Source organism: Myodes glareolus, chromosome X (genome assembly GCF_982192425.1).
Source record: "Myodes glareolus chromosome X, mMyoGla1.1, whole genome shotgun sequence".
NCBI classification, from domain to species: Eukaryota; Metazoa; Chordata; class Mammalia; order Rodentia; family Cricetidae; genus Myodes; species Myodes glareolus.
The window spans coordinates 48,829,166-48,844,554 of NC_142053.1; the positions used below are offsets into that span (position 1 = coordinate 48,829,166).

General features: G+C 43.2%; 1 protein-coding gene across 2 annotated transcripts in view; it reads left to right on the forward strand.

The window, feature by feature from the left end:
* Positions 1-1,170: 1,170 nt before the first annotated feature.
* Positions 1,171-15,389, forward strand: part of Morc4 (MORC family CW-type zinc finger 4) — a 56,355-nt gene continuing 42,136 nt past the window's right edge. For both annotated transcript variants that reach the window (XM_087903007.1, XM_087903008.1), the window contains exons 1-4: positions 1,171-1,556; positions 1,687-1,759; positions 8,277-8,409; positions 14,960-15,177. In XM_087903007.1, coding sequence (XP_087759133.1) covers positions 1,455-1,556; positions 1,687-1,759; positions 8,277-8,409; positions 14,960-15,177 — 526 coding nt within the window. In that variant the 5' untranslated portion in view covers positions 1,171-1,454. The remainder of the gene's footprint in view (positions 1,557-1,686; positions 1,760-8,276; positions 8,410-14,959; positions 15,178-15,389) is intronic.

Here is a 15,389-nt window from a genome sequence, read left to right on the forward strand (position 1 = left end):
CAGTGCTGAGGTGGGGGGGTAGTGGGGGGGTTAGATCCCTGGAACTCACATGAAAAAGACATGCAATGTATGGCTTCCACCCCCCTACACATACATACACACATACATGTGCACACACGCAGAAAAAAGAAATGGGGGATGCAGCTTGGTGGTAGGGTATTTGCCTGGTGTGCCCTTAAAAGACCTGGGTTTGATCCTAACATCATATGAAAAAATATAAGTATATGAAACCAACATGCTGACCATCCTCGTTTGACCAATCCAGCATCTATAAATGTAGATTCACCTACAACAGGCTTGTCCTTTAAAAGCTGAATATTGGACTGGGTGAAATGACTCAGTGGTGATTGTCACCAGGCCTGAGAACCTGAGTTAGATCCCTAAACCCACATGGCACGGTGGAAGATGCAAACCTACTCCCGCAAACTGTGCGTTGATCTCCACATGTGGACACAAACACAGACGCTCAAACACACACAAAATAATTGAGTGCAGTAATAAAAACTTTTAAAATAAAAATTTCACATTACTTAAGGGCTGGGGAGATGGCTCAGTGGGTAAAGTGCAAGCATGACACGGTAGCGCGAGCTTGTCACTCCAGCCACAGAGATACAGGATCTCAGTGTCTGGCCTTCAAACGCAAGTGGTGTGTGCTTTGTGCAACAACACAAGTGGTATATGCAGTGTGCAACCGCAAGCCTGTAAACACACAAAGTTGCATATTAATTTATGTATATTCTATAACTTAATCGATCCCCTATTTCACAGTAAGCCAATTCAGTTTCTCCTTTTATAAAGTCACTCTGCATGCTTGAAGGATTGGTAGGCATTTTGCCAATTGCATTCTAGAAAGTTCCGGGAGCTTCCATACACTTTCGAAGCAGCTATTGGAATGACTTCCCTTAGCTTCAGTCTCCTATCTTCACAGATAGCAAAACTGTATTTCTTCAAACTTGGAAGACTTGTCTTATCCTGCCTGTTAGTCATGCAGCCTAAGTGGGACTCCAGAAATCCCATGCACGCTCTCCCTCCTCTTGCCACATTCCCGCCCCTCCCCACGCACCGCCAACCCCCCCCCCCTCCCCTCGCGCTTTTCCCGCTCGGCCGCTTGGCCTATGGCAAACGCCAAGAATTAATTAGGGGCGGGGATGGAGGAGCGTCTGTCAGGAGATCGCCATATTTCTGTATGGCCCGTGGGGCAGCCCCGGCAGTCGGTGGGTCAGGAGAGGTGCTGACAAGGCGGGGCAGACGCTGGGCTCCTCCGGCTTCACCCCCTCCCGCTGGGGACAGGTGGCTGCAGCGCGCCCCGCCTCCGCCAGCTGCGAGTGGGAACCAGGGAGGGCCAGTCCGGGACGGCCACTGCCAGCTGCGAGTCCGGGGACAGCGCGATCTAGTGTGGGACAGCCGGCCGAAGGGTCCGGCAGCGGCAAACGAGTATCCTGGCGGCCAAAAAAATGCTCCTGTACCGAGGGGCCCCCGTGGGCCCTGGCGCGCCGGGCGGCGGACTGGCCCGGGCGGGCAGTGTCCCGCAGGCCTTCGGGATCCGCCTGAGCACGGTAGGTCGGGGGGCCCCCCAAGGGGACGGACTCGCGCGAGCGTACGCGGGTCCCCGGGCTGCGGGGGGCGCACGGGGTGGGCCCGGCGGGCCGAGGCCTCACGCGGGACGGGACCTTCTCTCGCCCCCAGATGAGTCCCCGCTACCTCCAGAGCAACTCCAGCAGTCACACGCGACCCTTCAGTGCCATCGCGGAGCTGCTAGGTGAGTGGCGAGAGTGGGTCGGGCCGCGGGGTCGCAAGCCGGGGCAGCGGTGCCAGCGTGGTGCGGTGGACGCGAGAGGAATGCACGAGGCGCGTGGGGCGGGACCGCCCGGGACGGGGTGGGAGACCTCGGCCACCGTGTTCTCTCAGGGGGCTGGGGTGGGGGGGACTAGATCCTCCCTGGAAAGTCCAGGAAGCGAGGTGTGTGTGAAGAGTTTGGTAGGGTTCCTGCGACGTTGTTCTGTCTGTTTCGTGATGTTCCAGTCACTTTAGGATTCTTAGTAAATAATCAAAAAGCAATGCATAAAAATATCGGGCCCCGAGGCGCCTGGGTTCGACAGCGGCTGGCGGCCGACAGAGGGCCCCAAGCTGGCAAAGGAATAGTGCAGAGGACCGTGTAGACTCCCTGGAAAGATCTGGAACTGACTTCTTTAACTTTAGAGACAAAGTCTAGGAATGATGGGACATCTCTTAAGAGAGGATGACACGAGTGCATTTGGCTCTGTGAGACTGCAGAGGGCTGGGTTCGTAGTCCACGAGCGCCCTCACACCGCTGGAATGAATCCGGAGGACTTAAGGACTTAACCTCTGGGTGCACCGGTGCTTGCTTAGGGAGCATTTTCAGTGGCTTCCTTGGAGCTGGCGGCATCAGCTTCTGCAGTGGTGTTCGGCTCAGAACGCAAAGGAGAAAAGCAGTTCTGCACACAATTCAGCAGCACACAGAGCAGGCACATTATAAATATTTCAGAAACCCAAAGAAGGGAGACAGATTTATGGAGCTAGTTAGCACAGAACAAAAATCTTGAAAATGGCTTCAAAGCTACATGAATGAACCCCAGTGAGTACTTAAGGCATCGCTATGGCCATGCCATGAGACTTGTTTTTCTAATGATGTCGGTGAGCAAGGGGAAGAGCCAGCAGAGTTATTTGGAAGGTGATGGAGAATTCTGATGATTAGTTTGGCTGTAACCCAAAATGCTATATAGTAGGTTGCTGATTGCAGTCTACAAAGTTCAGGAGGAGAGTGGCATTGATGAAGTTTGAAGGTTCAGGCCGAGGCGACTCTGTCTTTTAGGCTGTTCACTATGTCTACAGAGAGCCTTCGAATAGTGGAATGAGATCTATGTGCGTGTAGCTTATTTTAAAAAGACAAAAGAGAGGAAACTTAACGATATTTTCAAGTTGTAATCTTGAAATACATGATTTGTTCCCCCTCTTTTTTTGGTGATGCTAGGAATTGAACCCAGAACCTCATAAATGCTAAGCAAGAGCTCTGCCACTAAGCTATGACAATAACTTTTTATGATTTTCTTTTCTTTTTTTGAGACAGTGTCTCACTGTGTAGCCCAACCGACCTGAAACTTGCTGTGTAGCTCAGGCTAGCCTTTAGCACATAGAGATCTGTGCCTGCCTTCTAATGCTAGGATTACAGGCATGCTCCACTACACTCACCTCACATCATGATTTTTTTTTAAATCACTAAATTAAAAAAATAGATCTGGCCTAAGATGACTATCATGAATTCAAATATGCGTATGGTATATATATACATACGTACAGATTTCTTTAAAACCAAGTAACAAATATTGATAGGGCAAAGGAACATCAGAATGTTTACTGGTAATTCAAACCTTTCATTTGTCTTTTCCTTCAACAGTTTTCTTTCCTTCTGAATTAAATTTTTAGGGGACCACTTATTTGATAGACATGTATTAAACATCCACTATCTACAAAGTCACTGAGCTAGGTAGAAAATGGATATAATCCGGATCCACGTTATTAGTAGGTGTGACAAAACATGTATCAGCTTCTGGAACAACCGTGTAGTATGTTCTAAGTGCTGTATGAAAAGAGATGTCCACGAGTGCTGTAGGAGTACAGACAGAAGAGGAGTGACTCACGCTGGTCAGGAGCAGAGGGCTCAGAAAACATTTTGTGAAGGAGGGGACATTTGAGCAGTGGTCTGAAGGGTTGGGACATGTGGACATGGTGAGAGAGGTGGGGGGGGGACGACATTCCACTCACAAGGAACAAGTGGATGAGCAAAAGCTTGAAGACTAGCTATTTGGTACTTGAATTTAATTAGAGCACCGAGTTCACAAACAGTCGAAAAGCACATGCTTTTAAATGATTAAGGAAGAGCTTTCAGAAATATCCTTGTAGTTTATCCTTGGAAATGAACAGTGGTTTTCTTTTTTTCAAAGATGAGTAAAAAGAGGTTTGGAGGTAGTGTATATTTCTAAGGTCACATGTCTAGTAAGTGGCATGTCTAGTAGGTCACAAACATGGGTCATTTTACTTAAATCCCAAGTAGGAAATGAAGTTAGAAAGGTGAGCTGGAACAGGATGTGGCTGGGAGGCTTGACATTTGACCTGCTAGTCTGACAAGGAGAGTTCCTGCTTAGAGCACTCCTTCGGGGTGGTCGAGCTTACCCAAGAGGAGTTGGAGAAGAGAGATGTAGATTTTTAAGATTGTTAGGAAGCTATTGCAATTATACAAATGAGAGGGAATAAACCCTGTAAGTTAAGAAAAATGACGACGAGAGCAGAAAAAGCAAGATGTAACAGAACCTGGGGGGTGTATAGAGCAGAAAGAGGTGGATTAAAAATAGCTTTAAAAAGATTTGTTATTTTTATGTGTATGAATGTTTTACCATGTATGTAAATGTACCCGCATAAATGAGGGTGGTTCCCAGGGAGGTCAGAAGAGGGTATCAGATCCCCTGGAATTTGAATTGTAGACAGTTGTGAACTGCCATGTAGGTACTGGAAGCCAAGCCAGGATCCCCGTGATCTTAACCACTGAGCCATCTCTTCAGCTCAATTTAAATATCAAACTCACAGTTTCGCACATACTAGGCAAGTATTCTATGGAGCTACAACTCCAGTCGTACTGGCCATTGGAATGTTTGGGCATGTCTGTGTGTGTGTGTGCACACACGTGCACAAAGAATAGCCTTCTGACCAAAAATGACCTACCTTACTTTTATATTACTACCTGCTTGCAAGTCGCCTTGTAGTGCAGTAACCTGTCCCTGGCAACCTTGCACATCTCTACGTACTGAAGTGGGAACAGATGGAGGCTTGTGAAGTACTGTTTCAAAGCAGGCTCCCCTTCCTTACCTCTGTCTCACTGAACGATTTGTTAGGCTCCTCCTTCCCTGCTGCTGCCATGGCCAGGTACCACCAGGTACCAATGAGCGATGAGTCTTCAGTTACAGAACTCTTTTTTTTTAAGACAAGAAATCCAGCACTGGGGAAGCAGAGGCAGGTGGATTTCTGTGAGTTCGAGGCCAGCCTGGTCCACAAGAGCTAGTTCCAGTACAGGCTCCAAAACTACAGAGAAACCCTGTCATGAAAAACCAAGTAAGAAAAAAAAAGACAAGGAATCATGTAGAGGGTGAATGTGAAACCATTAGGCTATAAGGATTTTCATGTTCTCGCTAAAGTAACTTGGTCGCCAAAGGCAAGGTGGAGCTAGGGCCCTTTCGCTAAGGGATGGCATAGACTAAGGGAGAAGAGGTAAGAGTGGATTAGTGTATGGAATTGTGATTCCAGAGGAAGACGGGCCAGCTCTCATCTAACTCTAGGTAAAGGATTTAGGATTCTCTCATTATATCTGTTCATGGTCTAAATGGGCTGGGCTGGGCTAGAAGATCCATTCCCTGAGATGAGATAGGATATGCTACACATTGGCTGATTCTTACCGTGCTGAACAACAGGAGGCAGGATTGAAGCTGCTTGCCTAGTCAGCACCGTAGAAGTCCATCCATTGGACTGATCACAATGTTAAACTATCCTTTGTTGAAGCCTCATAAAAGGCCACGCAGAACCAGGAATTAAATGCAAAGCTGTGCTTGCCAGTCCACGCCCACTGATCTCAATTTCCCTAATGCACGGTCCGACTCTGGCCTCTCCTGGGCCCCATATTCTCTGTACTTCATGAAGCTACCAGTCATATCTGACTGTTCCAGACATGTAACTCATGAACTGCCTTTGTTCTTTGGTACACTCCTAGAAAACAGCCAAACAAATAAAACAACCTAGTGAAGTTTGGCCCAAACTTTGAGTAGAAACAAAAAAGAAGTGATTTTGTTGAGGCCCATAAATTGATTCATTTCATGTCTCAGTGTACATGTGTGTAATTGGAGGCAGTGTGTGTTGTGTGTTTGAATTTGGAATGTCCGTAAAGTGTTAGAAAAGGTCCTGGATAGTCATCATTTTCCATGTATAAATGCTATCCAGCTGGTTGACAAGTTGTATTGGTCTCAATGGCTTTGGCTCTCTACCAGCAGGAGTGACTGATAAGAGCCTGCATGCCAAGTAAAATTTCCTGAATGCTGACAGATGTAAAATGCTAGGTCTTTCTGATGGTTAAGAAAAAAAAGAAGAAACCCTGTCTCTTAAAAAGTAAAGAACTGCATTTCTGTTAATGCTTCCTTTGCCTATAAACGTGTAACTTCTGCTCAAATATAGCCTTAGTACTAGTGCCACGTTTATATGGACCTTAGGTCCTCCTTGGATCGACTGTACTAGACCTTCCTAACCGCTTTCTGGGGCTGTCCAGATTTTTTCAGATTGCAGCCAGTAACAGTTTTATCAATGACTGACAACACTGTCGTATCGCTCGAAATTAATCTGTCTCTCGTTTTATTTGGCAGACTTTCCACACATCCAAGTGCTTGTAACTGATACTGATAATTATATTGTAAAAATGTGTATTTTGAGTAAGTGTAATACTTTTCTTGATTCTAAGAGATGTTCCTAATGGAGAAATGACATTATTTTATCAGCAATATTGATCAGGACCCCACATGGCTATCTCAGGCCACCTATATGATATCAGTAAAGTCGTATAGAATGTCAGCAAGACAAGGAAGGATATATAGAAAGGAAGATCTCTGTTGTTTAAAAAAAAACTAGTAGGAATAGAAATGACGTAGGCACCCAGCTGTGGAAGTCCCTTTTGTGTCGCTCTAACAAAATGCCCAAGCATAAATGCAGTGTAAATAAAGAAGTTTATTTGAATCATGATTCTGGCTCCTGGAACGTCCACATGGCATCATTCCAGCCTTCCTGGAAGGGCCCCCTAGCTGCATCACAAGGCATCACAATGTGCCTGAGAAGTCAAAACAGAGCTCGACATGTACAGAAGGAGCCAAACACACAGGGTGGCCTTGGATTAAAACAAGCCATTTTAGTGGGAAGTAATCCAGTCCTTTCAAATCTGACAGTGTCAGTCCCTTCCAAGGTAGCATCCTCAGTGACCTAATTGCATTGTATTAAACTTTGCTTCTTAAAGGTCCTGCCATCTCTTCACCCCACCAAAGGCAGAGCTTCTAGCATGTAAGCCTTTAGAGGACAAACCATAGCCAACCAATAGTACTATCCAACATTTGTATAGAATACACTTCTAACAGGGCTAGTGAATCCTTCTGAGACTAGTAATCCATACCAGTTAATGACTGTAAACTGGTGCCCATGAGAATAGATGTGACCTTTCAGATAGTGGTAGTCTCTGGTATAGAGGACATGATTCATTTAATATGGTTAAATTTGAAAGTAATTCGCTGTTTGTGAAGATGTACTTCAGGAGGAGCCATGGAAGTTTCTATGAAGTTTTCTACATTAATTTGGATCTCCATTTCCAGGGCTAGATAGCCTCACATTTAACACAGAGAAAAACAGCAGAATCACGGGTTCTCTCAAAACAGGCTTGCTGCTGTCACTAGGATTTAAGTAGGCAACTAAATGTTTTAATTTTAACCTCTGACTCCTTGAGGTCTTTATAACTATAAACAGGGATAGCAAAAATACTTTGTGTGTGTGTGTGTGTGTGTGTGTGTGTGTGTGTGAGAGAGAGAGAGAGAGAGAGACAAAGAGAGACAGAGAGAGACAGAGAGACTCTCTACTATGTATCTCTGGTATCTCTGGCTGTCCTGGAGTTTGCTATGTAGACCAGACTGACCTTGAACTCACAGAGATCATCCTGCCTCTGTCCCTCTAGTGTCGGGATTAAAGGTGTGTGCCACCACATAAATACCCATGTTCTTTAACAGAAGAGATGATATCAAAAAGCAGAAGATAATTCTTTTTTACAAAGAAACTGTAATGTGCATAAGAAACATCCATTTTTTTTTGCCCAAACTGCTGGCTCAATTTTCTCACTCTATCCACCTTTCCCTGTGTTCATGAGCTCTAAAGTGTCTTAGAGGCAAGAGGTAGGAAAGCCAAATCAAAGCAAAATGCTTTGCAAATGGCCCACTTTCCCACAGACCCTGACTTTTATAAGGAGAAAATCAGACTGCAGGATCATTCATTCTGTGAAACCTAGAAATCAGCTTAATAGCTCCGTCTGCCATCAAGTCCGCTGTTCTCCGTAACTCAGTAAGGGCACCACTGTTAATGTCTGCTTCCTTCTATTCTGGTACATTTATAGGAAGGAATTAAAGATGTATTTGTATGTCTTGGTACTGAACGGGAGGTTTTGGTAGATTATTGATTTCTCCTTTTTGCAGATAATGCTGTAGACCCAGATGTATCTGCCAGGACGGTCTTTATAGACGTTGAGGTGGTCAAGAATAAACCTTGTTTGACGTTTACTGACGATGGGTGTGGGATGACACCTCACAAACTCCACCGAATGCTCAGGTAAAAACGTCTCCATTCGATGTCGTTATCTTGACTTCACAAACTTTATTTGCGGCTCGATAACTTGTCTGTAGTATTTTAACTTACCTCTCTTTACGCTATGGATACTTATGAAGCATATGATTAGTGTGAGGGCTCTGATTGTGAAGCAGACAGTATTTCTACCTGCATGGAACTTAGAATCTAGCTGCCAATTCAAATGATTGAGGCAAGTGTAACAATAATAAAAGACTCTGAGCTTAAAAATAGGAAAGCATGAGATGCATGGGACCTCAGGGGTCTCTGAAAGTCTCCTAGTTAGAATGCTGTTCACATTGAGATGTGAAGGATGGCTCAAATTTAACAAGGAAAGAAAGGCTTGGGAGCAAGGCCTGGCAGTTCAAGAAGAGAAAATGTTCTAAATAAAACTCCGAATTTCTTTATTTATCTGATCCCTTCTGCAGTTCATAACTCACCTAAACTCCTTCTTAAGGCCCAGGTACTGGAGTTGGGATGACTCATGGGTCAGAACTGTGCAGTGCCTGAGCATAAGGAAACCTCATGCAAGGTGAATTAAAGGCTTCACATCCATAGTCTTGGAAGGCTTTACTGTAGAGCTGTGGAGTTAAGAAGGTATTTTCTGACCAGCGAAGCTGAAGATAAATTCCTACTAACATACTGACTTCATTTACTTATTTTTCAATGTTTGTGCTTTATTGTCTCCCCATATCACTTGGTGCAAGATGGGTGTTTCTTCATCCCTTTCCTTCTTTTTTCCTTTTGAGCAGATGTGGTTGTTAACCCTCCGTGTGCTTCCTGAACTGGAGCATGTGAAGCATGGGTAACAATGGAGCAGTGCTGACCAGGAGCGAAAGGGCTCAGAATCCTAAAAATGGAAAACAAATTCATTGTCTTGTAGTTTTATTGGAAAGTGTTCTGACTTAGTAGATGTTTGTAGGAAATCCCTTTACTCCTCAAAGAAAGAAAAATGAAATTTGGTCAAAGTAAGAGGTTATGTTTTGCTACTCAACAGTCTGTGCATCTTTTACCTTAGTCTCTCTTTCTTTAAAAAAATATTTTGTTTTATGTATATGCATGTTTTATGTACATGTAGTGTCCCAGATCCCCTGGAACTGGACTTACAGAAAGCTCTGAGCTGCCATATGTGTTCTGGGAATTGAACCCAGGTCCTTTGAAAAAGCAACTGGTGTGCTTAACCAGTGAACCACCTCTCCAGCCCTTACTCTCTTAGTCTCACTTAGAAGAATGTCTGGGTGCCAGGTATGGTAGTGCATGCCCATAATCCCAGCATTTGGGAGAAAAAGCTAGGGGTATTGAGAGTTCAAGGCTTGTCTGGTGCTGTGAAGCTCTGCCAAAACAAGACAGAACCAACAAAAACTCGAGGGAAAGCTCTCCAAGTGAGACCAGATATGTCCAGTATGTGATGAATGTGGAGGTAGAGACTTGGTTTGATTCTCTAATCCACAACATCAGTTTTATCCCTAAAATTAATAGTACATGCTAAAAAGAAGACAATTTAGATAGGATAGAACTATTAATATTTATGTCTAATTCTACATTACAACATTTCTCTAAAATTGTTAGTCACCTGTTTTTGTATGTGTTTGTGTGTATGTGCATGTTTGTGTATCTGTGTGTACATGCATGTTGGTGTTGTGAAAGCCAGAGGTTGTCAGATGTTGTCCTCAATTACTCTCCCCCCCCCCATTGAACCTGAGTTTTACCTTCATCTAGATTAGAATGCCAACAATCCCCAGATATCCCTCTGTTTCCACTTCCTCGGTAACGGGGTTATAGGCATGCTTTGTTGAGTGTAGGCTCTATGTGGGTGTTGGAGACATGAACTCAGGTCCTCTTGCTCACTCATCAAGCAGCTTACTCACTGAGTGCCCCTCCCTAGCTCCCACTGATCGCCTTACTTACTGACTTCCTCCCACAACCCCTTATCCCAGTTACATGGGCACCAAACAATAGGTCCAGCAAATATAGAAACGCCTTCCATTTTTTTTCTGTGCATCTATTTATATGAAAGTTGATAAGTAGTTATAAGAAAGAAGGGAAGAAAAGGATGATTTAAAAATAATTTCAGGGCCCTGAGAAATGGTTCAGTGTTTAAGAGCTCTGACTGTTCTTCCAGAGGACTTGGGATCAATTCCCAGCATCCACATGGTGGCTCACACATGTCTGTAACTCCAGTTCTAGGGAGTCTGACACCCTGTTTTTACCTCCGTGGACACTGTATGCATGCAATGTGCAGACATGCATGCAGGCAAAATACATATTTACATAAAGTAAAAATAAATAAAATACTTTCAAGAATAATCACTCATTCATTCAGTAAATTCCTGCCAAATGAATGAATGAATGAATGAATGAATCAGAAGCAAAGCCTTATTTCAAATGCCAGTAGTAACCCAGACAGATATGATCTTGGCTCTAAAAGTGTCGACAGTATAGTGGAAAAGGGAAGCTGGCTAGTGGTATGGGTAAGTAGGCTCTTTCACCCAGAGGTAAGTGGTAAGAAAGAGTACAAATTTTGAGTCCATTTAGCAGAAAGAAATTAATCTAGCCTATGAAGTTAAAAAAAAACTACACAAAGAAATATCTTGTGCGTGTGTGTGTGCATACATATGTGTGTGTGTGTGTGTGTGTGTGTGTGTGTGTGTGTGTGTGTGTGTGATGGGGTTCCTGTGTGTGGAATTCAGAGGACAACTTTGAATAGTTGGCTCTCTTGTTCCATCATGTGTTTGGGGGATTGAAATCAGGCCTTCAGGCTTGATGGAAGTGCCTTTGCCTACTGAGACATCTTGATGGAAGTGCCTTTGTCTACTGAGACATCTTGATGGAAGTGCCTTTGTCTACTGAGACATCTTGATGGCTCACAAAATGACAGTTGAGGCAAAATATGAAGGATCAGTATCACCCATTCAAAATTTTGGCCTCACCCAAAGAATCCAAAGCAGGCAGAAACTTACATAGCCATAACATTTTTTCCAGTCATACCAAATATATTTCCCATTGATTTTCACAGAGCACATTTTTTTTAATATTTAAAACTTAATTTTAGGAAATTGTGCTAATGAGTATTTCATGTAGTGTGTATACTGGATTTTTCTTGTGATTGTATCGCAAAGTAAATGTGCACTAGCTAAAGGATATCATTTATTTAAAGGAGATCATTTAGTCTAATCTATTCCACCCAAGACTTCACTTCCCACAATTGTTTATCTAGCAATGCATTATACACGGCCAGCAAGTACTGCTCTAGCTGTCTCCATAGTCCTAGCCCACCACAGTTTTTGAAGGGAAAAAAATTCTAAACTTTAGAGGTAGTTTTGATATTATTACTGTGTAAGGTATTTTTTCCGTTTTTCATTTTGTGGCACATTTATTTTATATTTGGAAAAAAATAATAGAAGTCATTGTGCAAAGCATGTGACAGTATTAAGCCTATAGCCATTCTGTTTGACCTCTGACATTTATTGGTATCCTGTGCCTGTTTTCCTGACTCATTATGCTCCTCTTCCTGTTTTCAACTGATAAACTAGGGTGCATAACTGAAGGAGCAGCTTCTTTCCTAAACACAGAACCCCATGGAAAGTAAGCTAAAAAAGTCAAGTCTGGGCTGAATAGGTAGTTCCTCTGGGTAACTGAGCACTTGCCTGGCATGTGAAGGCACCTCAAGGGGAAGAACAAAACTAAATCAAAGAAAATCTTTCATTCAGGTTTTTTTTTTTTTGAAGTCCTACTGTTCTGTCCTTTTTGGCTTCCTGGATAGTATGGGAATCAGTACATATCCATTCAGCAGCCTTTCCCAGCAAGGTGGGAAGCCTCTTCCAAAGGTCAAGAATTAAAAAGAAGAAGTCAGACTGAAGGCCTTTGCTGCCTTCACTCAGAATCACAGAGCATAGTAGATCTGTCTGCTCCAAGACAGCAGCCGGAGAGTAACAGCCTGCTTGTCAGGGTTTTTTTTTTTTTTTTTTTTTTTTTTTTTTTTTTTTGGAACTAGCTCTTGTAGACCAGTCTGGCCTTGAACTCACAGAGATCCGCCTTGCCTCTGCCTTCCGAATGCTAGGATTAAAGGCATGCACCACCACTGCCTAGCTTGCTTGTCAGTCTTTACAACACCACTATACCTAGGAAACAAGCCTGAAAATGCTTACTTGTGTATTTCCCTGGAGTTTTGCTAAGGTGTGTTTCATTGGTCAGCAGCCAAATCATTTATCTATTTATCTATTTATTCATTTATTTTTGGTTTTTCGAGACAGGGTTTCTCTGTAGCTTTGGAGCCTGTCCTGGAACTTGCTCTTGTAGACCAGGCTGGCCTTGAACGCTCAGAGATTCACCTGTCTCTGCCTCCCAAGTGCTGGGATTAAAGGTGCGCACCACCACTACCCGGCTAGCAAACCAACTTAAATTCATCTCTTTAGAATCTAGATTCCTGACATCTTAAGGGTATTTGAGAGAAAATTGCTATGTTACTGTATTCCATCGAGAGTGCCAGTCGTCAAGTCCCTTGGTGTATAGACAATAGTATTTGTTACAAGAGAGGATAGAACAAGATTGACTTAGTGAAGATGAGCCATCTAAGCCAAGATAGCTCTTCTGAAATTATTTTAGCTATATAAAGCTATATAACTGGATACATTTCTGCTATTAAGTACGGTGAGCGCTCTTGTCTTAGGTATTTGCAGTTGAATAGAATGCTTAACGTGGGGCCTTAGTTGAGACAGAGCACATGGAAGTGTTAGTAACAGAACCAAGTCTAAAGCTTCTCTTTTATCCTTTTCCATCCTGCTTTTGACTCAGGCCTGTTACTTACCTTTTCACCCCTATATTGCCATCTGCTCTCCTTACAGTAACTAATACAAGGATCTATGTACATGGTGTGGGGGGGAATAGGTGACAGAGGAATAGAAGAGACTAGAAAATAAGACATGGACTGATTGCCTGTTGTACCACTTTCCCTTGACTACCTAATGGAAAGTTTTGTGATATTGGAAAAAAAAATCCAAATGACCTTACAAATTCATTTCGTGTGGTGGCGGGCCTGTTTATGAAGAGCCCTGGATTTTAGATGTGTCATTAGATCTGGAGCACAGATAAAGAACAGTACATTCCCGTTCTCAAAATAAATCCTAGAATCAGTTTAAAATTAAAGATGAAAATAGCAGAATCTTAGCAGTTTATCAGCCCTTCTTCCTGGAATCATTAAGGTCCAAACATAATGTTAACTCAGTGTTCTCTTTTCAGAGGACCACTTCCCTGAAAATTGGTTTCAGCTCACATTAGATTTATTTGTAGGATGCACAGAGACCTAGAGAACATCAGCACGTTGTTACATAACATCCTTTACCAGAAAATTGAAGGCTGCTCCCTTTTATTGGGTAGTAAACAGGAAAGCACAGTCTTCTGGAAATGGAAAGCAGGTAGCTGAACCCTCCTCCCGCTGGAAAGAGTAAGGCCAGAACCAGCCTGGTCAGTTGTGCAATATGGAGATAGTGTCTTTTTCATTGATATTGGAGAAGCAGCTAATACATGAAATCCTGTTGGCTGTCAGTTATGAGGGCAAGAATCATATGGGTTGTGTTAACATTTGTGTCTCCAGTGCTTGTCATAATGCGCAAGTCATAGGACTTCAGTGAATATTAAGCTAATGGCAGTGTACATCATTGTGAAATTGGGTAATCTAGAGATATACAATCCTCAAAATTAGCATTTATTCGTGGTGGTGGAGGATACAAGAGGAAGCTCATTTTGTAGGTATTACATGTTTGAATACTTTTATATTCTGTTATTTGGGTGTGTATCTGAGTATCTAAATGGAAAACATAAGAAAGGGAAGGATTTTGACTCTCGGAGTAGGCTGATGACAAGGGGCTGCTGAGTTTGCTGAGGTGACTCAGTGAGAGGCCTTTAATAGAACAAGAGAGACTTTATACTGCAGCTGTCTGCAGATATTCCCAGGCAGGACTACCTATTTTTATCCTTTGGCAATGTTCCAGTGAACTGTCCCAGCCGATGAAACAGAGGCTTTGAATTAGGAGGGTTATCCTTTGGGTGGGGAGTTGGAATTGTCAAGATAAATGATCTCTTTTAGATTTTTGGAGAATGATGTGACCAGACGAGAAGGCGCTTAGTGTAAGTACCTCACTTAGCACCACTGGTACTTTTATGACCCCCTCTCCAGGTAACAACTCTCTTCGTATAGCCCCAACTCAGAGCAGTCAGGGCCGATTTATCTAAAAAAGAAAGGCAGCTGCACAGGGCCTTCCCTGGCTCCTGCTGTTATGTTAGCCAATGGGAGCATTTCAGTTACCAAGTGTGACTCTGGCATATAGAACTATTTAATATTTAAGTACACACAAGCCACACTGGAAACTTGGTAGCATAGCTCAATCGTAATTTCCTATGCTTTGCCTGGAAGTACCAAAGGGAGTGTAAACAGAGCTTGTTGCTGTTCCGCATGTGGAAGCTAACCATTCTCCCTGGGAACTATTCTAGGATGCTTTTTACCTTGCTCATTTCTTTTTTTCTTCTGTAATTTCAGCTTTGGCTTTACAGATAAAGTCATAAAGAAGAGCCAGTGTCCCATCGGGGTCTTTGGTAATGGTTTCAAGTCGGGTTCCATGCGGCTAGGAAAGGATGCTCTTGTCTTCACCAAGAATGGGGGTACCCTCACTGTTGGACTTCTGTCACAGACCTACCTGGAGTGTATCCAGGCCCAGGCAGTTATTGTACCAATTGTCCCATTCAGCCAGCAAAGCAATATCCTTTCTAGAAATGGAGAGTAATTGATTAAATATTAGTTTGACTGTTTTGGTGGAACCTCTTCCTCGGGTCAAATCCAGCTGTTACTTGATATTTCCTATTTCAAATTTTTTTATATTTAAAGAGCTATTCAGACATCTGAAACGTAGCTAAAATGTTTTTTTTAAATACTGGACCATTAGCAGAATTTAAAATTTTTTTTCTGTGTT